We start from the raw sequence: 26521 nt of genomic DNA on the forward strand, positions 1-26521 counted from the left end.
TTGTGTGTGCATGTGTGTAACAGAGAATGTCCAGTTATTCCACTCCACCTTGCCTGACCACAGTGACCAGTGGAAAACTCCACTGTTTCTGTCCCTACCTCCATTAGAGCTTTAGTGATCCCAATGCCTTTCTCAGCTCTTATCTCCTACCCTGGGATAGCCTGGCAACAAGGCATCCCTCAACCCCTCCCTCTCCCTCCCTCCCAGCCAGCCTAGACTGTTTACTCTCTCTGGGGGTTAACATTTAACATTTACACCGGAGCACCACAGCTGACTGCAGCATCAGAGATAGTGGACAGCAACTTCCCAAGTTACTTGGCACTTTGGCTGGCAAACCTTTGAAGTGAATTGAATTGTATGATGGGACCTCGGACAGTTGGTAAGGGCTACTTTTATTATGTGAAAAGTGTTGATTTTAGGTTTACTGAATTTGTTTTAGGTTTACTTGCTATGGCTAATGTAATATTGTGTCTCTTGTTAAATCATAAACATTGGTGTTGTTCACCTTTATGAGTGCTGTGAATACAATGGTATCACAAGTGACTGTGGAACTGTTTTCAATGGGCTCTTATTGGGCTCTTATTACATTTTTTTTAATGATCACATTTATTCGTTTTTTTTTTGTTAGATTGAGATCAATTTGATTGATGCCGAATGATAGATCAGTCCAATTATATTCAACCATAAATTAGAAGAGATACAGAACATAGATGAAAGCATTTTTGCATTGAGTTTGACTGGGGGTGAATTTGACATTTATTTGATGTGCCATCATAATAGTATGCTGGTGATTGTTATGTAACTAAGTGTAGTATCTATAGCTACCTGGATAGGCTGGTAGATACACATTAGCTTGTCAGGAAGTGTTATTATGATATCAATCAGGTCAGGGAGTGTTCATCAGCACATTGTGTGGCTATATTTGATTAGCAGCAGACGCTTAGTTCTTTCAAAACACTCAGATATGACATGGTAGGCAGTGGGTTATGTGGTGTGTGTTAGTGTTCTACCGTAGATACTACAGCACAGTAAACAGTTCTGAAACTGGAGTGTATGTGTGTGTGAAATCTCGGAATGAATAACATGGTGGCTTCCTTTTGTTATTAGTGCCTTTTTCCTCTTGGTACACTTTGTCAATCACTCTCAATCATACAACATGCCAATGTTCTCTCTGTGTGATATCTCTATATATTATTATTCTCCTTCTCTCAGTCACTCCATCCAAGGAAAGAAAGGTGGTGTCTCGGGGGCATGATAACAGTCGTAGTAGTGGCAACAGTGGGTATTGTAACAGAGGTCCCATGCTTAACCCTACCTCACCAGTGCTGTCAAACCCCAAATCAGGTAAGAGTCTCTCTGGTCTTCACCTAAAGCTGTATCATGTCCTCTCTACTGTACAGATTCAATGTAAACACCAATGTTCATGATTACACTGAGAACCTGCTAATTATGTGTTTGTTCCATTGACAGTGCTGAAGAGACAAGTGAGTCCAGAGGAGCTGCAGAGACCAGGAGGTCCATACATAAAGAGGACGTTTACGGTACGTTTCCACAGTGTTATCTCTTATTCATGCTAAAAGCATGAAACTCAACCAAATATCAATAAAACCTTTTTCATGAGTACATTATATTTGTGATTTTATAGAGTATTTTCTTTGTAAGTAATGTGATAAATCTTTCTCCAGATTGTTGGTGATGCGGTGGGCTGGGGCTTTGTGGTCAGGGGGAGTAGGCCATGTCACATCCAGGCAGTGGACCCCAGTGGCCCTGCAGCAGCAGTAGGAGTGAAGGTGAGCACCATGGCATTGTGGGACATGTAGTGCAAAGAGCCGCTCCAGTGCCTACAGATTGATAGCTTTGTCAAATCAATATATTTGTTAGATGGGTAATCAATAAACGTCTCCTCTGCTGTATGCAGCTCTCATAAATTCTCTTCAGTACGTACAGTATTTGACCAAAGTCTGTTTTCCAGGTGTGCCAGTTTGTGGTCTATGTCAATGGTCTGGACGTCCTGTCTCTGGACTACAAGATGGTCAGCAACCTCATCCTCACTGGACCGCGAACCGTGGTCATGGAGGTTATGGAGGAGTCTGATTGTTGAGGATGAGGTTGTATTGTATTTGGTTACAGTCAACTTAAGGCCTCAGTAACCCATTGGCTCTTGGAGGCGGAAAGCTTAGAGTAAGAATGTGGACCATTTCGGCCCAAATAAATCCATAGAAACCTTATGACCTTGATATGGAGCAAATCTTAGCTACATCTTCGACCTGAGACGGGGGTCACAGCAACAGTGACTCCACAGAAACCTGATGAGCCCCATTGTGAAGCCATGTGTGCTTACATCATCAGTCTGAGACTCTGACCAGTGTTCCGTGGTTAACATGGACCAAGTTTGTGTTTTTGTTCTCTCGCGGCGGTTTAGACTTTTGACCTGTGCGCCTACTCATTGCCATCCCCCTGCTGTTTGCTTTTCCATCCACTCCCTCGTATGCTCCAATGGAGGGTTCCTTCCTAGAAAGACAAGTATTTAGGGAGTTGTTGATAAGTGAGGTGGCACATACTGTAAACAACTCCACGCTTTCTGACGTGGCAGATGTGTTTCTAAATAGAAGTTGTTTTGTTGAATTAGCTTTGCATTTTGCTTTGAATATGTTTGGCATTGAATTCTTAAGTTTGGTAGCAGGAGCAATTTAAACCTTGTATTCATATTGGACTGAAAATAGCACAATACTGTCAAACTACAGACCACTTTCTAGCAGCATAAAAAGGCTTGGATGTCATCTTGGTTTCTGATTCCACTGCAATGTTTTTGGAAACCCATAATACTGATAAAAGTTCAAATAATCAATCAGTAGTAGCCTATCAACATGTTAATCTTTTTTTATTTTTGAAAAAACTAATTAATGTATTATGTCAAATGGAAATAGGTTATTGCAGTGACATTGTGCATTTTGTAAAATATTTCAAGTGTAATGCATGATTACATGGTCCAACATAAGGTATGAAGGACCAAAATCACTAAAGGATTTGTACTTGTATATAGCCATATAGCCTGACCCTATACATTTGCCATGATCAACTGATCTTTAGAGGGTATTAGTGCAGCCAGGCCAGCAAAGAGTATCTACATTTGTGTTAGTGTTTGATCAGTGTGTAAATATTCAAATTAGCCAATGAATTAATAAAATAAAGTAATTCAATTCAAAATATTAGCAAATGTGTATTTGAATGTATCAATGTTTATGATTTTAAAGCAATTATATAATTCATCACGCAAATAATCAATCTTATAATCTTTTTTTTTTTAAAGGAATCACATCTAATGAAGCAAATTATTTTAGCAACATCACTGGACAAAATCATATTTTCATCCAGATTATGGCTAGAATTTTTACTCTGCTTCAATCTAATGGCAATAAAGTGAGAGCATTTATTGAACCATGGCAGGAACTTGAAACTGCAATAAAAGTTGAAATTACCTTGAAGATCAAGATCGAAAGGATCACATTGGCATTCCTAGATTAAGTGGCAATAATATCTGGTTAAGGAGTGCATGGTGCTATAATATCTGTAGATGGCATATGAACTACAGTATAAGGAACAACGTTCAACAATGTAAGCAGAGCCATAGACTCTATATGGCTCTGACCACCAGGTGGCAGTATGTACCACATATACAACTCGTATCCCCAAATTGGATCTCATTGACTAAATATCCAAATCTCTTTTACAGGCTTTTTCCTGTGAAGACCTTTTCAGTACTTTAAGATGTTGTTTTTTTTGTCATCATGTTTGTTTGATGTCACGTTTGCCACAATAATATTACAATCAATTGATCACATTCATTTATAAAGCCCTTTTTACATCAGCAGATGTCACAAAGTGCTTATACAGAAACCCAGGCTAAAACCCCAAAGAGCAAGCAATGCAGATGTAGAAGCAAGGTGGCTAGAAAATACTCTCTAGAAAGGCAGGAACCTAGGAAGAAACCTAGAGGGGAACCAGGCTCTGAGGGGAGGCCAGTCCTCTTCCGGCTGTGCCCGGTGGAGATTATAATAGTACATGGTCAATAACAAACCACAAGCTTTTCCTCTGCATTATATATTTTTTCCTGCATTATTATTAGAGTTGCTATCACTACAGAGTAATAGAGGGATACTAAAATATCCAGATTTGCGCCTGTTAGTGTAGGAAATGTATGTTAAAATAACTCTCTTGAGGGCATTAGAGGGGTTAATGGGTCAAGGGCTTAAGTGCAGTAGCATGGAATGCTCTTTAGATGGGTCAGGGCTTGTGTCAAGGGCAGAATTGTGAGCTATTTCAAACTCCATCTAGTGGGGAGCTCAGCATTATAAATGCACAAATGCACAAGGTATTCAGAACCAAAAAGAGTAACAGATAGAGTGTAACCCAGAGCCATGTGTAACCATATCCTACTGCAACTACTGTGACTACTGTCAATCCCATAACTGCAGGAATGTGAAACCCATAAGGGGCCTCCAATAAAGACAGCTGAAGAGGGATTCCACTGGTAATAGATTTTTAAAATATTATTCTTTATCACCTCTGTCATGACCATGACCTTGCTGTCATGGCGATGCCTAAAACATGGCGTTTCTAACTACCCCTCTGTGCTTGTAGAGAAACATTCGACATCGGGCCAACTGGGAAAGGTGTGTAGCCTGAGGGGCTCCTGTAGCCTAGCCCCTAATACTGCATGGGGTTACCCATGCTAACACACTGTACTGCATTCAGTCACAGCCATCCTTTAGTCAATGACGTGTTAACTGTCCACTGATGAATGAGCACAGGTTTGATGTGAGATAGTCTAATCAAAACAGCTATCCCGAAGTTACTCAGATAAGTCAAAACAACTATATTTTTCAATATAGTGTGTTTGGAACCATTTAATTAAAAAAATACAATATTAATTGTGTGAAACATTAAACTTGATTGGATATTCATTCAAAAAATTTTAGGCTGCATTGGAGTGCCATCCCACTCATAACACCATTGTGGCAAAGGGTTAAGGTTAGGGCTAGGTAAGGGTTATGGTTAAGGTTAAGGTTAGGGTAGGGGTTAAGGTTATGGTTAGGGTTTTCGGGTAGGGATGTCCCAAGGATCCTAGGATTCCTCTGACTCTTAACTTGACATAGATTTTATGAAAGGCATTAACACATTTGATGTGGTCAAGATAGGTAGTTAGTTTATTTTTTAACAAAGTCACTTTCCAGAAATTATTTTATCTCTTACCCAACCATTCAAATAAAACATAGACTGATGGAACATATTTTGGTTGCATAAGCATAAGATTGATAGACACTTTCATACATGTCCCATTGCATATTGAGCCAAGAACAACTTGCTGCACCCTGATGATAGTGACAGCCAGATAGATGGAATGCAAACAAATAACAGAGCAGAGATGAGGATGGAGATATTACAAATTGAAACCTTGAAACCTGAAATTGGTTTTGAGAGGACTAGGCTACTCAGAAACCATGCATGTAGCAGGTTCACATGTAAATATTGTTGTTATAGGCCTACATAACAACACTTATGTGTGTGTGTGTGTAATATAATAATAATAATAATAATAATAATAATAATAATAATAATAATAATAATCTAGACTATGCCAAGATATCATATGGCTGGCTGATTAAGCTACCTAAAATGTTTCAGCCACAGTATATTCTCCCCTAAGAAGAGGAACGAACAATTGCACGTAGGTAGCACTCGTGCTGTCTAGAAGAGCGCGAAAAAGACATACTTGAAAAAAAGCTCGCCGACGAATGGTAAAAACAGAGTTTTCGCAGCTTGTCACCTCTTTTATATTGGCTGCAGCCGAAACACATTTATCTGCCTCAATCGAGATTAAACGAGGTGAAGGAATGAATAGCTCAAGGGCTGGGTGAATGAATAGCAGCGCGGGATACACCCACCTTCGCAAGTCTGAAACTGAAGGAGCGCGAGCTGAAGATAGTTTGCCAACAGCCGGCGAAGGAAGACACGCATGAAGGGTCCATTGGGAGCAATATTACCTGTAAACATATGTTTTGAAAAGGTATGAGATATTTTCTTTAGTTTGGGATAAAGTCAGTGTATTATTTCTACACATTCAAAGTAGAAGTGGTAGGAAGTGGAACCTCACCTGTCATGCGACAGTGGTGGTCGTGGGGGCGCATGTTTGACAATTTATGCAAATGTAGTTTAGTCGATGTACTATATCTATTGTATTTCGTCGATACTGTTTGTTTATCTAATTTATCATTAAAATATAATGTACAGTCGTTTTCAATGTTTTCCTAAATCTGTAGGCCTACACGAACCATCATCGAGGATAGTTGACTACTACTGGGGTTTGCCTGTAGGTTACTCCTGCAATTTCTCAGAATGCTAAGATTAGAAGGCTATTTAGGCTATTTAATAGCTGAGGAGAATGATTAGGCATAGAGAATTGGAAGTGCTGCTTTGAAATGTCAGCTAGCCTAATGATTAAGTATTCCTGTTGAAATGTTTGCATAAGTTTGAGATAAAGGTAAAGGTGTGACATATTTTATTTTACATCCTCCAATTTTTTGAGAAAATAGTCATTCATTTTACATAATTGCCTGCATTTTATTCCTGCCACAGTACTCTGCAGGAGCATGCCACGTTTCAAATATGCTTTGAGTGGTTTATGGGTGTCAGTATGGTTATGTCAAAGTTTAGATGCTTTGATGAGTTATTTCCAAAGTTATTTGAAATTTAAATAGGAATCAACTTTTGTATCTACATTCTTTGGAGTTGATCAATGATAGTAATTGTATTGCTCTATAACTTATAGGGATGTGAATATTTCCCTTTCAAGACGATTCGACCATGTGTTTGATGTATTTGATACCATTCCACTGATTCCTCTCCAGCCATTACCACAAGCCCATCCTCCCCAATTAAGGTGCCACAAACCTCCTGTGCTAGATACATGGGCTCCAAAATGAGCGTTTTAGTTTGAAATGATTAGTTGCGAATCAGTTTGATTAGAGAACGAGTCGATATGATTAGGTTTGATGTAATAAGATTGGATGCACTAACATTTGTTGCATAAACACATTAATTGTCCATTCTAAATTAAAATCTGCTGCAGATGGAGCTCATGAGCTGGGCCTCTCTGAGCTGAATCTGTCTCAGCTGACATCTGTGTGTGTGTGTGAGTGTGGTGTGTGTAAATGATGTATGTATTTGGTGTATGTACTATGTAGGCACCTTAGCTGAGTCATAAGGGAGACTAGGCATCTACCATTCCAATACCACTATCAGATTAGTGAGGGCAATGTAGCCTTGGTTCTGAAATCATCACCCACTCATGAAATTGCCAAGTGTTTGAGCTAGTAATGTGTCAATATTTGTCGTTTACAAATTAGCTATGACATAGCCAATCAATATATAGCACAACTTTGGATTTCACCCCCATCTCAAAATGGAATGGTTTTGACCGTTTGGACGTTTTAACTGAAGGATCTTCTCTTCTCCTCTTGCTTCGACCATGCAGTGCTTCTCGCAAAATAGGGTTACTGTCCTCACTCTGAAATGATCAACTTTACCTTGTATATCAAAAAAATTATCATATACACTGATTGTTTAAAGTAAAACTACCAAAACTATTGCTGATGGTGAACCTGAACAATCAAAACAAAATCTATTGTAGTAAGCGCCGTTCAGCAGGTATAGCCAGATCAGAGTTCCCACTGGGCACAGACCTCAGTTCAACGTCTAGTTTTGGGGTCCACATGCAAAATGACTTTTAGATCAATGACACAGTTACATGCAGTTCGACACTGAAGGACAGGACGCATCGGTTGTCACAAAATATTATAGTTTTTTTTTCAGAAGGTAGAAAGAATGTAATATGAGCAAAATACATTTGTGAACCAGCGATTTGTAACGTTACTACATTTGGATCTGTTTGGATTCCGCAGACCTACGCACTTGTATCTTAATCGTGGACCTATGCATATCGGTGAATTGTTACATCCTTAAGAACCAATTCCATTCCTTACTTTGAAATTGCATTAAAGGGATAGTTTGAGATTTTCAGTCAAGCTGTTCCTCTAGACCAGCCTTTCTTAAAGTATGGGTTGCGACCCAACGTGGGTTGCGGACCTGTTCATGCTGGGTTGCGACGTGTCAGAGTAAATGTATAATTATTTTATTCATTACTAGAATTGATTTGGCTAAGTGCAACTGCGCTCTCTTTTTAGTGCGCTCTCTGCTAGTATCGGTGTCTCTGCTCAGTTTGGCAGCTGCGCGAGTGGGAAGATGAAGATGAACAATGATCAGGTCTACTGATCTTACTGAACAAATTATTTGTGAAAAAAAGTCTATGTTGGAACTTTTGCTGTTAAAATACAATAAACTGATTGAAGCAAGATGCTTTTTAAGAAAAACACTCTCACAGTTCTGGGTTGCTCCTCTCTTTCTTGTCTAACTGAAAGCAGTATATGTTCTGATCCAGTTTGGCACAACATACCTATGCGAGTCAGGGTTCTCAATTCTGCTATACTTTTTTAAAAAAAACAGTAAAAGTACAGAAACAGACTCAATGCTGAGCATGACCTCAGGGTTACACTATCAAAAGCTGAGCACAGAATATACATGCTTGTTGAAAACTTCAACCAGCCACACACCTCTCATTAGGACTGTGTGTGTGTGTTTTCTGGTCTACATCTGTGTGATGTGATCAATCAGTTTATTCCAATTCAGAATAAAAATGATTTATGGTATTTTAACAGCAACAATTCCAACCTAGACAGATATATAAGGGTTTTTAATGGGAGAAAATAAACATGATTAGCTATTTATATGGGTATTTCATTTCATTGTTATTTGTTTTAGTCTATATTGCATTTGTCTTAGGCATATGGGCAATGAAATGTACCGATATGTACGTATAGTTGCATGCTTTGATAAGCTTGGGTCTCAGGAAAACACAGAATTTCTAATTTGGGTCCCAGGCTGAAAAAGTTTAAGAACCCGTGATCTAGACTTCCAGTCATTTCGTTAACGCTAGTTAGCATTGGCTCGCGACACTACCTCTAACTTCCTTCATACTGGACGCAGATACATAAAAATTGTATCCACAAGTTCATCTGACTCTGGGGAAGTATAGATAATGATGATCCCATTAATAATGGAAGTTATTTATTTCCAATAGCATCAAGCATTGTCATTCCCTTTGCTGTCTCCTCAGGTATTCTGAGCTCCTCTTCTATACCAGTGTGAAGGATGCAAGCTATAGGACTGAAGATGTGGGTATGGAGTCCTGTACTCTGTCTGGCTCTTATCTCTGTCTTACCTGTGCCAGCTCAGGGTCAAGGTAAACACAATTATATAGGCTGTTTCTTATTCTTTGTCGTCCTGTGTGTGTCTTTTTGATGTGCAGTTTTTGTCGAAGCATTTGTCTTTGTGTCACTGTCACTTTGTGATTATTTTACTTCGAAGGGAAAAGTCACTATTTTCTGGTAATATAGGCTCATTTTTGTGTGTAAAATCACATCATTAACATTCCTTTTGCAGTTGACTCAAGTGCTTTCAGAATATGCTTTGACATGAACTATCTACCCTTATATATCTGCCTTTGACCTTAACCTTGTTGATGTGAAGACGAACAAGAACTGCATCCTCAAACAGCTGCAGTTTGTTTATCTGGGCTTGTCTAGACAACGTTGCCCAGTCCTCAAGTAAGCATTTCACTGTAAGGTCTACACCTGTTGTATTTGGCGCATGTGGCAAATACAATTTGATTTGATTTGATTTGATTCAAGTGAAACAAACTACAGCATTCCTGTGCTAAGAGTGGACTCTGCACTGTGCTAACCTGGGCTACAGTATAGTGCTGCTTTGCGTTGTATTGTAGCATTACACCTTGGACAGCATCCATTGGGTTTCGGCGGAAGCCTTCTGCTCTGAAGGGCTGCCCTCTGGTTTAAGGTAAACAACCTGTCCCTTTTACAGGTCAGGGTGGGCTGTCAGTGGGCTTCTATAGAAGTTTCCTTCAAAGTACACCACAGAGGTTTAACTGAAAGCATCCGGACCTTAAGGCGATAAACAAGGGAAGGAGGTCTGGGAACACATGCCACTGTCACCCAGCGGCATGTGGCCACATGCCCATCCCTACAGTGTCAGTATCTCACCCAATATGGCCCTCCTTATAACACATTTTCACAGATAATTTAAAATGCATTACACTTTCCATGTCTGACTTGTTCCAAACTTCCCATGGGTGCTTGAGGCCTCTTAAACCCTCACCAGCCTGCCGGCTGTTTGCGCAAGACAGCTATGAAAAATATATAAGAATTTAAGCCCATCTTCACACAGGCAAGTCCTTAGTCTTGTAGATGTTATACTACTAGTCTGTTCTGGAAATGTGCAAATTAATGAACCAAGTCTCTGAAGGTAAAAAAAAAAACGCACACAAACAACACACTTTCTAATTCTCTTACTCGGGGAAGCGACATTCTTCAGAGAAGACGTATCTTTTTTTCAGAGAGAGTTAAGCCCTGCTGAATACCCACCCCCCATTTTCAGGTTGGTGAGCTCGGTACAGTATTATTATTCGCCTGTTAGCACCATGCACCATCTCCGGGCTCTTTACCCTCCGATGAGTTACTCCATTCTATGTGCTTGATCGTATTCTTTCCCTACCTTGATTGTATTCTTTCCATACCATTAATGTCTGAAGGTATTTAAAGAATACATTGGCAAAATATATCTTGCCTGCTCTTAATGAGGACACAAACAAGACCAGTTTGTGGGACTGTTTGCAGTTCTTTCCATTGTTACCAAATTGGATGGGAATGTTTTTTTGGGGTTTGTTTAGTTTTTCTCTGGGATTTGGTAATGCCTATTATTGCCTGCTTTGCAGAGCTGATGGGATGTTGACCCAAGAGGAAGTGGTGAAAGTGGTATATCGCTCGACTTGCAGATAGATATCTTCTTGAAGACAGGAATAAATGCTATTCCAGTGCCTTTCAATTTGTCGCTGCTGCAATTGAAAAAAAAGGCACATTCTACTCTGAAAAGGCCCCAAAGTAAAGAGCACACTCTTTGTAATACAGTCTCAATTCGACTGCTCCGGCGAAATGCAATCATGATGAGATCGGGGATGGTACTTTAATGCTGAGATAAGTGCTGCACAAAAGACCCCCCATCAAAAGAGATATGAGCGCTATCAATGGCAAAGGAAGGGAGAGAATGTGACTTTGCTTTTAAGTGACATCTGTGGTACTCTTTGAATCTGTATCTTTTTAATTTGGCCAAGATACACTCTTTTAGGACTGTTGAAACACAGATGGAGAGTGCCTGTTACCTTGCCAAACTCTGGCTGGAGTTCAATCTAGCTGCTAACTGTTTCATAATCACTTTTAACTGGGGAATCTCAAGTTTCATGCATTTCAATTGGCTAAAAATCTTTTTTCAAAGAACATTGGTTTTTACACCTGATTGAACCCCAACCACTGTCTTGGTGTCATTAACCCTGCATTGAATATTACTATAGAATACTATATACAAACGCTTCTTGAGTTAGTCAGTTATTGTCTTTTTTTGTCTAGTTGCCACCCCACGAAGACTTCGTTTCAAAGTCCTGAGCGCAACCCAGCTGCTTGTGTCATGGAAAGAACCGAAAGGAGACTTTGAAAGCTACAGATTTATTTATAGCACACAATCAGGTAAGGTCCAGCAATGAGAACAAATGATCAAGTTAGGATTCGGCCTTGAAGGATGCTCTCTAACTTATGTTGCGTGTTTCACAACAGCTTCATACTTGCAGTGAAGAAAACATAATTACATATCAACTATCAATCAGATGATAATGTAATCAAACAACCATTTTGTAATCTATATTAATCACTATGATTGATGCACCTATTAGGCGATTGACTCACTGTGTAGTACAGCCTACCATTTCACTTCTCATGTTGTTCTTAAGGAAACATATTTATAAATGGCCAATTCTCAATGTATAGATAGACTCCATGACATTCCACCATGGCTTTTACTTTGAGTCCTTACCTGCAGCTAGGGGGAAGCTGCAGCTCCAGTGGCTTGCCTGGCCTTGAGCTGGTAATGTAGTAAGCGTCAGATAAGACCCAGTGAGCAGAGCACAAGCAGCTGTATCTAAACTGCCTGAGGCGGGCCGGGGCGGGGGACACAATCTCATCCCACCCCTGGCACCCTGCTGAGGAGCACATCTCCCCACCAAGCCAGTTTCATTTGGTGAACTTCTCTTCATGCCAGCTGCAGCATGGAGGATATTTCATCCGTTTTCTTCCAGACCTGGGTTCAAATAGTATTTGTTTGTCTTTTTAAATGCTATGAGCTCTTGATCTGCCTGCCTGGAGTATCCTATGGGTGGCGAGGTTTGCACTTTTGGGGCTATTCCGTTGGTTCCTTTGAACCAGACAAGCTCAATCTAGCGCAGCTGAAGTATTTGAGTATTTTAAAGAAAACGAATGCTATTTGAAACCAGGTCTGATTTCCCTCTTCTCTCTTTCTCTCCACCCCTGTGGTTCAGTGTTTGTCATTGCTCAGAATGGCATTCCAATTGCGGAGTCAGTCAGAGTTTTCATATTCCGTGTGGGTTGAAATGGGAGCTCATGCGAGAGGCTAGTCAATGAGCCTATGTTCATTGAAAAAGAGTTGCTTTGACAGAGAGCGACACCCGCAGACATACACAAATCATCATGATTGGGGTGAAATTGAATGCAGCGCTGGATTGTGGGTAGTAATACTTACTCCCTTCTCCAACACTTAGGGCTCTATTTTAACAAACCTAATGCAATGGTAAATCTTAGCGCTGGCAGTAGCACTATAGGTTTAGGGGTTTGTCAGAAATATTTTTGCTATTTTCACAACCAGAATTATTGGCGTAGTAGCTGGCGGTGGCACGAAAGGGGTGGGGTTTGATGGATAAATAAATTGGAGGTGTGACGAGGGCTTGGCCACTCACTGCCAATCAACATGCTTCATGGCTTAATACTGCATTTCGTTGTCCCAAAATCTGTAGGTTATTGATAGTCTTTGCGTTGTCGTCAACTCCAATTCGGGTGGTGGCACTAAATATTCTCATCCTAGTCCATTGTGGATTGATACTACAGTTTATTAAATAACTTAGGCCACAGTAATGAGTAATTGACAGTCACATTGTTGAAATTGGCTTCAACGAGCATAGGCCTAAATATATTTACGCATCGCACTTACCACAAATAAAAAATACTAGGCTCCCATAAATTGTTTTGTATGTGTGAGGCACGTTCTCAATAAGCAAGATATAGCCTACCCTTAATATGATGTTATAGGACTGGCTGGATAATTTGAATATGTTTGGTGGAGCACGTCTTTGGTAGCCGGACAAGAGGCGCTCTTTGGAAATGGGGATGAATACAAGCCGAATGGAGTATGCATTAATACAGCTTTGGTGATTAAGATGTATTTCAAAGCGGTCTCACGGGCCAAACCCTTTATCGATAGTCTTGACTACTTGGTGAATGCATTGGGCAGGACAAAAAAAACTGCCTTCATTGAGAGGAGGGGAGGCTATGCTTGGTTTTTAATCAAATGAAACGAAATGGGATTTTGGCAAATTGGAAAATTGTTGCACGTTTTTAAGGGCACACCTCAGATATTGCCACCCCTCCCACCTCAGCACAAGCGAGCTCATATAAGAAAGGTCAATTACCAATCCTGGCGCAAGTGTTTGAAAATAGCAGAGCGCCGGTCGAAATTGCCAATGAGCGTGCTTTTGACACTGCGCTGGCTTAACACCAGACGAAAATAGAGCCCTTACACTCCCATTTTTGTCAGGTTTCAAAATGCACATTGACTTGACCGTTATAAGATGCAGGGTAAGATAAGTGTGATCACTGTGCATTTCTGATGCATTATGTATCATGTATACTGAGTGTGCTGTAATCACACAGACATTTTGCTGAAAAATATAAAATATCAGTGCTTTTCAAGTATGCTGTGGTACATTCGGAAGTATTGGTCAATAAAACCTATGAATGACCTATGATGGGCGCACCCCTCACTAAATAATATTTTTAATCATCTTTAAGCAAGATCTGACAAGGCTTGACACCCCAATTTCTACAACATGCCCACACACTTCCATTTGCAACATGTTGCCTTCAGGCCGTGCTTAGCAGATATACCATAATTGTAATAAAGGAGGAACAGTACGTGTCAGTGAACCTGTGAAAGATGAGTGTTAAATGTCAGGATAATTATAATTCCGTAGTTCTGTTCTGATATGCAGAACAAGAATGATGAAACTTATGCATACAGTGGGGGAAAAAAGTATTTAGTCAGCTACCAATTGTGCAAGTTCTCCCACTTCAAAAGATGAGAGAGGCCTGTAATTTTCATCATAGGTACACGTCAACTATGACAGACAAATTGAGAAAAACAAATCCAGAAAATCACATTGTGGGATTTTTAATGAATTTATTTGCAAATTATGGTGGAAAATAAGTATTTGGTCACCTACAAACAAGCAAGATTTCTGGCTCTCACAGACCTGTAACTTCTTCTTTAAGAGGCTCCTCTGTCCTCCACTCATTACCTGTATTAATGGCACCTGTTTGAACTTGTTATCAGTATAAAAGACACCTGTCCACAACCTCAAACAGTCACACTCCAAACTCCACTATGGCCAAGACCAAAGAGCTGTCAAAGGACACCAGAAACAAAATTGTAGACCTGCACCAGGCTGGGAAGACTGAATGTGCAATAGGTAAGCAGCTTGGTTTGAAGAAATCAACTGTGGGAGCAATTATTAGGAAATGGAAGACATACAAGACCACTGATAATCTCCCTCGATCTGGGGCTCCACGCAAGATCTCACCCCGTGGGGTCAAAATGATCACAAGAACGGTGAGCAAAAATCCCAGAACCACACGGGGGGACCTAGTGAATGACCTGCAGAGAGCTGGGACCAAAGTAACAAAGCCTACCATCAGTCACACACTACGCCGCCAGGGACTCAAATCCTGCAGTGACAGACGTGTCCCCCTGCTTAAGCCAGTACATGTCCAGGTCCGTCTGAAGTTTGCTAGAGTGCATTTGGATGATCCAGAAGAGGATTGGGAGAATGTCATATGGTCAGATGAAACCAAAATATAACTTTTTGGTAAAAACTCAACTCGTCGTGTTTGGAGGACAAAGAATGCTGAGTTGCATCCAAAGAACACCATACCTACTGTGAAGCATAGGGGTGGAAACATCATGCTTTGGGGCTGTTTTTCTGCAAAGGGACCAGGACGACTGATCCGTGTAAAGGAAAGAATGAATGGGGCCATGTATCGTGAGATTTTGAGTGAAAACCTCCTTCCATCAGCAAGGGCATTGAAGATGAAACGTGGCTGGGTCTTTCAGCACGACAATGATCCCAAACACACCGCCCGGGCAACAAAGGAGTGGCTTCGTAAGAAGCATTTCAAGGTCCTGGAGTGGCCTAGCCAGTCTCCAGATCTCAACCCCATAGAAAATCTTTGGAGGGAGTTGAAAGTCTGTGTTGCCCAGCGACAGCCCCAAAACATCACTGCTCTAGAGGAGATCTGCATGGAGGAATGGGTCAAAATACCAGCAACAGTGTGTGAAAACCTTGTGAAGACTTACAGAAAACGTTTGACCTGTGTCATTGCAAACAAAGGGTATATAACAAAGTATTGAGAAACTTTTGTTATTGACCAAATACTTATTTTCCACCATAATTTGCAAATAAATTCATAAAAAATCCTACAATGTGATTTTATGGAAAAAAAATTCTCAATTGTCTGTCATAGTTGACGTGTACCTATGATGAAAATTACAGGCCTCTCTCATCTTTTTAAGTAGGAGAACTTGCACAAATGGTGGCTGACTAAATACTTTTTTTCCCCACTGTAAATGGTACATTTTAGATACATAGCTACATTCCCTTAAGTGCTTCAATGCTCTGCCTGGCTACACAGCAGGCTACACAGTGAGTGCTTTCTCTCCTGTTTTCTTTTAACAAACAGCCCTGTTAAGTTGTTTTTGAAGATAGAGACAGTTGAGTGAGTCAAACTGAGGTTCTTCATGTCCTGTGGGTACTGCTTAAAATAATTCAGGTGTGTTAAGCGCAGAGGCCTCTCTTTACTTGTCCTGCAGCAGCCGTTTAGCCGCTGACTAGTTCGTTTACTGCCAATATACCCCCGTAGCAGTAGTATCCTTCATTGCAACTAGTACGTCAACTCAACATCAATACCATTCCTGACATTCCACATGAAAAGGAGATTTCAAAATAGTCGAACTCAAAATAAAATGATGGTAAACTCATTTTCAATAGAATGCATTTAACAAACAATCAGAACACAAGTGAAAACAATTTCTTGAATATTGACAAAGTTTGGTCTTGTTTGTTACTTTCTCCCAATGACAGATGCAGAGGAGACTGAACTAGAGGTGACAAAAAAGGAAGCCAAAGTGATCATAGACTTAGATCCCAGAAAGTTGTACACAGTCAAGGTCACTGCTGTGAAAGGTGCTCAGGAGAGCAAGCCACTCCTAGGAACATTTGAGGGTGAGAAGAGCCTTTGAACTTTTACAACTTATTCCAGGATTTAATGAGGTTGTTTAATCAAAGGAAATAGCTGGTCTGTGTGATTGCCATTGTTCAAACATCTTTGACAAAATGTATTCTACAGTATAATGTGTCAATGGAAATGTATTTGGTTTGTTTCAGCCCAACTTTCAGAGCCTGACAATGAGAACGTACAGCCCCAGAATGTACGACCCAAGAACCAGAAAGACACCAGTGTCACCGAGGAGAACAATGAGATATCTGAAGGTAAGGTGGAAGGTATGAGTGACCAACCTCTGAAATCTGGAAATTGCCGTGGCTCAGTCTTCAAATCACAATTCAAAACCTGGATTTCAACCAAGATTTCAACATAGAGAAGATTCACTTGACAACATTCAGGTAAGTTGAAACTCCAGAGGCCTCTTGGTTGGTGCTGAGGCTATCCCTGGCGGTGGAGTGGACTGCTGTAAATTTTTCATTGGGAGTGGATGCGACAATTAGAAAACATTGCCCTTGTGATATTTTTGTTTAAACTTTTCTGAAGAAGAAAGGCCTTGAATGTGATCCTCATTCCCACTCGAACCCAGGATCTAAAAACAGGAATGACAAAGTTTACAAACATTCATCATGAACCACCAAACATGGATGTAGATGTCTATACAATTTTCAGAGAAGATACAACAGTAAAATACACACATAAATTACATCAAAGGAATAGTGCATTAACCCTGATACAAAACTGTAATGTCATAAGAGTCTACAGTGATGTCTCAGGGCTAATACTGTATAGGAGGATTCAGCCCCAACTGAAATAACCTTTACCCTGACAGATGTTATGTATGCAATAGTTGCAGAGGTGTTTTAACACGCACTTCCAGTTGAGTTTAAACAGATTAAAGAGACCTAAGGGACTAAGTATAGATTCTTTGCAAAGGATTGATCTCAAAGTGTATAAACATAGGAGTTGTCTGCAAGAAACCAATTTTCTGGCACACTATTGCACCTTGTCTGTATCCAGCGTCATTTAAAAAAAACAGCGATATTGCAAGAGCTGTTGGTGGGCTGAAACAGGCTATTAGTGGGAGATTTAGGAGTTTGTTTTCAGACAAAGATCGTAACAGTGTTTATGAAACTCCTGTGGTGTGTGTGTCTCATGGTGACTTGGACCTCGTCTGTGCTTCTGGCATAAAGAGCTATGATTTGACCGAGGTGTCAAAAAGTATTTGAGGGAAGGCTTTGCAGTTATGGAGTGTGGTGTAAGGATCCCTGTGGTGCTTTGAGATCTGCGATGGATCACCTGCCGTCTCTTAAAATGCCTATGGGTAAAAGACAGAAGGGGGAAACTAACTCAAATATAATGATGCTGCTTTGCTTTCTCCCTCACTCTTTCTCTCTCTTTTCCCCCTCTTTCTTTTCCTCTCAAGCTCTCATTTCTTCCTCCTCACTGTTTCTCTCCTTTTTCTCTTTCTTCCTCCTCCTCTCTATTCTCTCCATCTCTCTCCCTTTCTCCCTCACTCACTCTCTCTGCTCTCTCTACTCTCCCTAGCTCTATCCATTGCATGTAGACAATTGACACAGGCAGCTATCTCCTTGACCACACTTGCAGAATACCATTGCTATGTTATCACGGGGCCCATTCAAGGACGGCTCCAGCCTTGCTAAGTAAACCCCCTATAGCTCCCTGCCTGGGTGTGCAGGGATGCCAGAGGGCATACAGGCCTGGCAGACGCCTCAGTCCCACACAACCTAGCACTTAGCTCCATGCCTACCCTCTCTGAACTGGGCCCAGGAAGGATATTAGACCCTGAAATGTATGCCCTAATTGAAACTTCTGGGGCTATGCTCCGCAGAGTCGGTGCTTCCGGCGGTGGCGAGGGTGTCATAAGGGACACATACAGGTGATTAAGGCCGGATGACTCATGCGTCACCATGGCAGCGCTTATGTTGTGCAGGGGCTGGGGTTTGGGACCAAGGCTCGGGGGTTGATTGACACATTTTTTTGCTAAAAATAATTGCTGTCAGTCAGTTAAGGGATAAAATGGCGTAGTTTACAGTTGAAGTCAGAAGTTTACATACACCTTAGCCAAATACATTTAAACTCAGTTTTTCACAAATCCTGACATTTAATCCTAGTAAAAATTCCCTGGTTTAGGTCATTTAGGATCACCGCTGTAGCTCAGTTGGTAGAGCATGGCGTTTGCAACGCCAGGGTTGTGGGTTCGATTCCCACGGGAGGCCGGTATGAAAATGTATGCACTAACTGTAAGCTCTGGATAAGAGCGTCTGCTAAATGACTGAAATTTAAAAAATGTCAGAATAATAGTAGAGAGAATTATTTATTTCAGCTTTTATTTCTTTCATCACATTCCCAGTGGGTCAGAAGTTTACATACACTCAATTAGTATTTGGTAGCATTGCCTTTAAATTGTTTGACTTGGGTCAAATGTTTCGGGTAGGCTTCCACAAGCTTCCCACAATAAGTTGGGTGAATTTTGGCCCGTTCCTCCTGACAGAGCTGATGTAACTGAGTCAGGTTTGTAGGCCTCCTTGCTCGCAGACGCTTTTTCAGTTCTGCCCACACTCTTTCTATAGGATTGAGGTCAGAGCTTTGTGATGGCTACTCCAATACCTTGACTTTGTTGTCCTTAAGCCATTTTGCCACAACTTTGGAAGTATGCTTGGGGTCATGGTCCATTTGGAAGACCCATTTGTGACCAAGCTTTAACTTCCTGACTGATGTCTTGAGATATTGCTTCAATATATCCACATAATTTTCCTTCCTCATGATGCCATCTATTTTGTGAAGTGCACCAGTCCCTCCTGCAGAAAAGCGCCCCCACAGCATGATGCTGCCACCCCCGTGCTTCACGGTTGGGATGGTGTTCTTCGGCTTGCAAGTTCCCCCCTTTTCCTCCAAACATAACGATGGTCATTATGGCCAAACAGTTCTATTTTTGTTTCATCAGACCAGAGGACATTTCTCCAAAAAGTACGATCTTTGTCCCCATGTGCAGTTGCAAACCGTAGTCTGGCTTTTTTATGGCGGTTTTGGAGCAGTGGCTTCTTCCTTGCTGAGCGGCCTTTCAGGTTATGTCGATATAGGACTCGTTTTACTGTGGATATAGATACTTTTGTACCTGTTTCCTCCAGCATCTTCACAAGGTCCTTTGCTGTTGTTCTGGGATTGATTTGCACTTTTCATACCAAAGTACGCTCATCTCTAAGAGACAGAACGCGTCTCCTTCCTGAGCGGTATGACGGCTGCATGGTCCCATGGTGTTTATACTTGCGTACTATTGTTTGTACAGATGAACGTGGTACCTTCAGGCGTTTGGAAATGAACCAGACTTGTGGAGGTCTACAATTATTTTTCTGAGGTCTTGGCTGATTTCTTTTGATTTTCCCATGATGTCAAGCAAAGAGGCACTGAGCTTGAAGGTAGGCCTTGAAATACATCCACAGGTACACCTCCAATTGACTCAAATGATGTCTTCAGCTCAGTGATCAGAAGCTTCTAAAGCCATGACATCATTTTCTGGAATTTTCCAAGCTGTTTAAAGGCATAGTCAACCCACTGGAATTGTGATGCAGTGAATTCTAAGTGAAATAATCTGTAAACAATTGTCAATGACAAAGTAGATGTCCTAACTGACTTGCCAAAACTATAGTTTGTTAACAATAAATGTGTGGAGTGGTTGAAAAACGAGTTTTAATGACTCCAACCTAAGTGTATGTAAACATTGATTTTCAGCCCCTTTTGGCTCAAGATGAATAGACGGGTATGGGCCTGTGTCGTGTGGTATATTACAGTGCCATAACATTATCATAGCCATTATCTAACCTCTTAATTTCTTTCCAGGTTATGTTTCCCCTGCCAGCTTTTAGGTATATTCTATATGCAGCGGCATAAGCAGTTACCAGTATATCTGAACCGATAACCGCAACCAGTACCAGACCATATCCTTTACCTTTCAGCTAGACTGCTTTCAGTTCCCGCTGGCTACACTGCTACCTGCTCAAGTTAGCGCAGATTGCATTAGCTTATCATCCGCCCTGTCAAGTTGGGGTCAAGGAAAATATTACGCTTCCTCAATGTTCCTTAACTAGCAGGTGGTTGGGGAGGGGGTGCAACCAGACAGTATTGCGCTGCGATGACATGGCCCATTTGTTTAACTTTAATTACACGTCATTTGTTCACACTGAGGCAATTGGACCGTATCCGGAGAGGCCGGCGAGATAATGAGATCACAGCATGTTCCTGATGTCCCCCACTCATCAGGGACCCTAACGAGCTGTAGTGTCAACTCCAGGAACCACAGTTAAAATTTTAAGCATGAAAGACTTTCAGTGGTCTCCAGTAGCCTACAGGCAGGGCTGCTTAGAGGACAGAGATGTTCTCTCTAGGCTCATGAATAACAGCTAAGAGATGGGGACAGAAGATGTAATGGTAGTGGTATCGTTTGAGGCAATGTTTAGTGAAGGAGGAGATCGTTATTTTGCTTTTCTGTTGGTTAAGATTTGATTGAATATCTGTGCAGTAGTGGATAAATATGTGCCAATTTGCACTAATTCAGCACTGACAGGAGCAAACTAGTGTTTTGAGGCATGGCTTACTTTCCCATATCTCTTGGCTGTCTGGAAAACACAGTGTTTTCATAAGACATAAGAGCAACCCGAGGTAAAATAATGTAACTACAGTATCTCTGTAACCATGGGCACCGTCACAGGCATGGTTTTGAAGTCTGAACTAGTACAATTGTTGGAATTCTCTGTTTGGTGTCAAAGGCACAGGATTTCATCAATGTTAATTTATAATTCCTTATAATTAATTTATTTTGTAACAGGCTGTACAGTACCTTTGATATCCAGCCATAATGCTGTCCATGTAAGACATGCAGGAACAATGTTATGAAATGGAAATAATTTAATGGACAAATGGAGCATTGGAACTTTTATGCTGGACACTAGGGATACTGCTTCCTATTGAGTGACAGGAATTATGTAATTCATTGGATGGTGTTATAAAAGGTTTCATGGCAAAAATATGGCCGCAGTGGCTCGCGGGGCTGCGTACCCACATTGATTCCAGCACATACAGTCAGAGTTGGCCCTAGCCTTTTGGGGGCTCTAAGCAACATTTTGTTGGGCTAATTGAGTGACTGTCGGTGACTGACATAACAAGAGAAAAACTGCTGTTGCACAACTACATTTCCAAATTGCATCTTGTGTATTCTGCTATTGATCCGCGGGCCTACAAAAGGGGGGCCGTGAGCCGCCAGTTGCCCATCCCTGCTCTAGCTGATGGATACATTGCAGACCACTGCAATAAACAACTCAACGCAATGTAATTTCCCCATGCTACAAATCACGATTAATCAACAAAGCATGCCTCATCGCAGACGGATGCACTGTTGATATAGCCAAATTGAAAGTGAGCAAGAGAATGATGTAGCCTAGACTGAGAGAGAGTCTGGGATTCCATTAATGCAAGTGCAGGTTTTATTGAGTTATGAATCGTGGAAAGAAAGCTCCATCAATGGAACTTGACATTGAAACAGAGTCATTTGGAGTCCCAAGTGGAAATGGAAGGGATAGGAATGTGACAGGTGACGGATAGGCAGGCACCAGTTTAAAGGCACCTCTCCTCCAGAGAGAAGATCTCACGTGATCACGTCCATATGTTCAGGAGGAATTGGCTTCTGTTGACCAGCATCATTCATTAGGTGTTTAGCCTCGGAGGCTTGGACCTTTGCTGACAGTTTTCTTGTAAAAAATGTTTTATGTTTCCTTTGTTGTTGTTGGTTTTGGGTGAGTGGCAGGGAGTGTTCACTTTCTGAGATGTCACACATACACATTCTCTCTCTCTCTCTCTTACACACACACACACACACACACTCACATCACCCAACTCCTCCGGTCTGTCGTTAATTGTTTCTAGCGACAGAAGTGCATTTGAATATTCGCAGGATGCATCTGACTTACAGTAATTTCCCCCGGGTTCCCACTACAACGTCTGAACGTTGTCACATTGTCTGTTCATTGTTTGTTCTTTGCCGGATGGTGCTGACAGATAAACTAGTAACATCTTCGCTCGATCGACAGCGCAGCCCTTTCTCCATATGCTGCATTGCCTCACAATCACAAAGCCAATACCCAGAGGTGAGGCTTTACCTGTTCCACTCTGCCCTAGTCGCTGTAGTCACATCACTCACTGGGAGTGGGGCCGTATGGCCTCTCAGCTTAACATCTTCACAAATAGGCTTATGGTATGAGGAAGTATAGTGGAAAATATGCAGACAGAAGGCCATACATTCTGTAGACACATTTTGGATTTTATTGGACAAAAGGCTTTAAAGAAGCTGATTTTTCTGTCACAACAACCTTCATCAGGCAGATTGATGAAGTCGATTTTAAGTTGATTATTTTTAAATTACCCATCGAAAAACATTAGCCTGTACCTGCATTGTTTATAGAAATGCATGAGGGAAAATCCACCTTGATCCCCTAGGGAATAATGAATGCCATAGAGACCTATCATAATCTGATATCATTGGACCACTATGAACCATACACCATCCCATCACTATTAATAAGGCACTGCCCATATCTAATGCCTTACATATTTCAGCCACATATTCCAATATTCCACATACTAGCATAGAATTAAGAGAAAACTAGCATGGCTATATTGAGGCTTGTATTATTGGCTCTAGTCTGTGAGATGCCTGTGGGAGGGAAGCATGGAGATTCCTCATGATAGTATGGTCTGCATGATTTCATTATTCTCCTGTATGGTGGAGCTCCTCGGAGACAGCTCCTGTGAATAATATCAACCCTATGAGATGATTAGGGTTTGATTTGCCACTGGGGGAGGAATGTTGGTGTTGAGCTCCACTGGCTGATCACATCTATTATTTATTGTCAGAGGGAGCTATAGTAGTTTGTTTGGAGTAGTTGAATACATTCATGATATATGTGACAGGATTCTATATTCTTCTTACTTACTTATTTATAAATGTGTCTGTGTGTATGTGTACGCACGTGTCACGTTTGTCACGTGTAGCTTTCACTAATCAATCACTTTAACCCTGCAATTTGTTCATACTGTAGATGAATTAGCAGACCTTTGAGGATACCTGGCTAGTTGACATACACGTGTGGAATCTGCAACTGGCTTCTGCACACAACTATTTTGCCCTTTCATGTATTTGGAGAGGAATGTTAGGCCCTTAGCTTGAGGTGATGGTGACTTCTCTCCTCTGTGTGTGTAAATTACACACATAATACATTTGGATGCGGATGAGAGAAAGGTGCATGGACCAGCTTTGACATGGAGGAATGGGAACTCTTGGCTCCCTCTCCCCCTAGGTGTTACCGCAGTCGCCTTAACCCTGACCCGCCTTGGCCTTGACTGTTGACACTGTGACCCGTCAGAGCCACAAGCGCCTGAGGTTCTCCACTAATAGCTATGTTCTAAAATAATCTCTCCCTCCCCCCTTTCTCCATTCTTACTATCCACTCTCTACTTTTCAGTATCCTTCTCTCTCTCTCTCTCTCTCTCTCTCGCTCTCTCACTCTCTCGCTCTCTCTCACTCTCTCTCTCTCTGTCTCTCTCTCTCTCTCTCTCTCTCTCACTCTCTCTCTCTCTCTCTCTCTCTCTCTCTCTCTCTCTCTCTCTCTCTCTCTCTCTCTCTCTCTCTGTCTCTCTCTCTCTCTCTCTCTGTCTCTCTCTCTCTCTCTCTCTCTCTCTCTCTCTCTCTCTCTCTCTCTCTCTGTCTCTCTCTCTCTCTCTCTCTCTCTCTCTCTCTCTCTATGTCTCTCTCTCTCTCTCTCTCTCTCACTCTCTCTCTCTCTCCCTCTCTATCTCTCTCTCTCTCTCTCTCTCTCTCTCTCTCTCTCTCTCTCTCTCTCTCTCTCCCTTTCTCTCTTTCTCTCCTTTCTCTCTCTCTCTCTCTCTCTCTCTCTCTCTCTCTCTCTCTCTATCTCTGTCTGTCTCTCGCTCTCTCTCACTCTCTCTCTCTTCTCTCTCTCTCTCTCTCTCTCTCTCTCTCTCTCTCTCTCTCTCTCTCTCTCTCTCTCTCTCTCTCTCTCTCTCTCTCTCTCTCTCTCTCTCTCTCTCACTCTCTCTCTCTCTCCCCTCATCTATCCACCTGGCTATATTTGCTGCCCTGCTATTAAAGGCACTCAGACAATGCTCTTTCACTCACTCCAAAATGGTGCCCTGCCATTCAATTGAATGTTCAGAAAACAGAATGGTATTTTGGGAGGTTATTTTATGAGGTTGACACACATAAAGCACTTTATTTGATGTTTTACTTACTTTACTAAGGTCTATTATGCTGATATTGATTGGTTTTCTGGTACAGTCTGGAAACTGAAATTCCGGGACTGTACAGACTTGAAGGTAGACTACTCTGTTTCTGTCAATGGCAAATTTAATTACTCTTAAAAAATGCAGTTCCACTCTTGGTTTCGTAACATGTTCCAGCCTGATAAGCAGTCTTTAATTCTGGGGGATAAGATTATTATTGAATTATATTCTATCTTTTCCAACCAACTGTTTAATTTGTGTGTTTTGCATGGATTTGATAACTGAAACAACGCCTTTTTGATTGTAACAATGTTTAAGTGATGATCTCTACATTGCCTTTATTTACTGTACTGTATTTCCTCTCTCCCCAGAGATAATGAGCAATACTTCCAGAAGATATCTGTTCTCTCAACTCTGAGACTGAATTTGTGTGCCACTGCAGCTGTGTGCATGGAATGCTCAATGGGAAAAGTGGCACATACAGTGCCTTCAGAAAGTATTCATACCCCTAGACTTATTCTACATTTTCTTGTGTTACAGCCTGAATTCAAAATGGATTCAATATAATTTTTTTCTCACCCATCTACACACAATACCCCATAATGACAAAGTGAAAACATGTTTTTATAATTTGTTTCACATTTATTGAAAATGAAATACAGAAATGTCTCTCATACATAAGTATTCACACCCCTGAGTCAATACTTTGTAGAATCACCTTTGGCAGCGTTTACAGCTGTGAGTCTTTCTAGGTAAGTCTCTAAAGCCTTGTTCCCACTGCAGGTCTGAATGCTCAAATGAATTTTGTTTTTCAAATCTGTTTTGGACTACTGACTGTCCAAACAGCAAGTTACAAGTAACCAAATTGGATTTGTGTGTGTTCAGACAACAGTCATTTGCTGACAAAGCTATGCTAGTTGTCATAGTAACGGGTGTGTGTTCGGTGGTTTAGGCTGATTGGTGGTGGTGCTCATGCCTCCTATCACTCAGAAGTTATGTAGCAAGATAAGGTGACAACAATGCCTGCCAATGACGTTTCTCAGTTGCTTTGAATGTTCAAAAACATAGGGTAAGAACACTTTTAAAGCCTCAAAGGACAAGATGATCCAACTTTCAAAACGAGTCCTTGCGAGGTAGCTGTTTAGCTTTCTAGCACATTCACTAATTTGTTTGTAAAAAATGAACACGCTAGTTAGCTACCACATGTTCTTGTCAAACTGTCAACAGAGTAGCTAGCAAGCAACAAGATATGCCAAATAACAGTCTAAAAACCACTTGAGGGCAAATAAATCAGATTTGACTGTTCAGACACGTCACATGGCCAGGAATCAGATTTGTATCTGACTTCAAACCCCCCATGAAGGTGGTTTGAAATGTGGCTTGAAATATCAGATTCCATTTTTGGCTATTCAGACTGCAGGAAAAGTAACAGATTCAAATTGGATATGCAAATAAATAGCATTTGAGTCACTTCAAACTGCCAATGTGAAAATGGCTTTAGAGCTTTCCACACCTGGATTGTGCAACATTTGCCCATTATTATTTTCCAAAATGTTCAAGCTCTGTCGAATTGGTTGTTGGTCATTGCTAGACAAACATTTTCAGATCTTGCCATAGATTTTCAA

General features: G+C 41.1%; 2 protein-coding genes across 2 annotated transcripts in view; both read left to right on the plus strand.

The window, feature by feature from the left end:
• The first annotated feature begins 234 nt into the window (after positions 1 to 234).
• On the plus strand, positions 235 to 3485 carry LOC311132785 (DEP domain-containing mTOR-interacting protein-like). Its single transcript, XM_084166108.1, has 5 exons — positions 235 to 379; positions 1213 to 1344; positions 1471 to 1541; positions 1686 to 1790; positions 1973 to 3485. Exons 1-5 carry the CDS (start codon positions 358 to 360, stop codon positions 2099 to 2101), a joined length of 459 nt encoding a protein of 152 aa, XP_084022234.1. The 5' UTR covers positions 235 to 357; the 3' UTR covers positions 2102 to 3485.
• Positions 3486 to 9267: 5782 nt separating this feature from the next.
• Positions 9268 to 26521, plus strand: part of LOC311132202 (collagen alpha-1(XIV) chain-like) — a gene marked incomplete at both ends in the record, with an annotated part of 92347 nt that continues 75093 nt past the window's right edge. Inside the window, 4 exons of the mRNA XM_084165427.1 lie at positions 9268 to 9358; positions 11595 to 11711; positions 16445 to 16585; positions 16748 to 16852. Coding sequence (XP_084021553.1) covers positions 9268 to 9358; positions 11595 to 11711; positions 16445 to 16585; positions 16748 to 16852 — 454 coding nt within the window. The remainder of the gene's footprint in view (positions 9359 to 11594; positions 11712 to 16444; positions 16586 to 16747; positions 16853 to 26521) is intronic.

This window comes from Coregonus lavaretus (assembly GCF_964263955.1).
Source record: "Coregonus lavaretus genome assembly, chromosome: 7".
In the NCBI taxonomy this organism is placed as follows: domain Eukaryota; kingdom Metazoa; phylum Chordata; class Actinopteri; order Salmoniformes; family Salmonidae; genus Coregonus; species Coregonus lavaretus.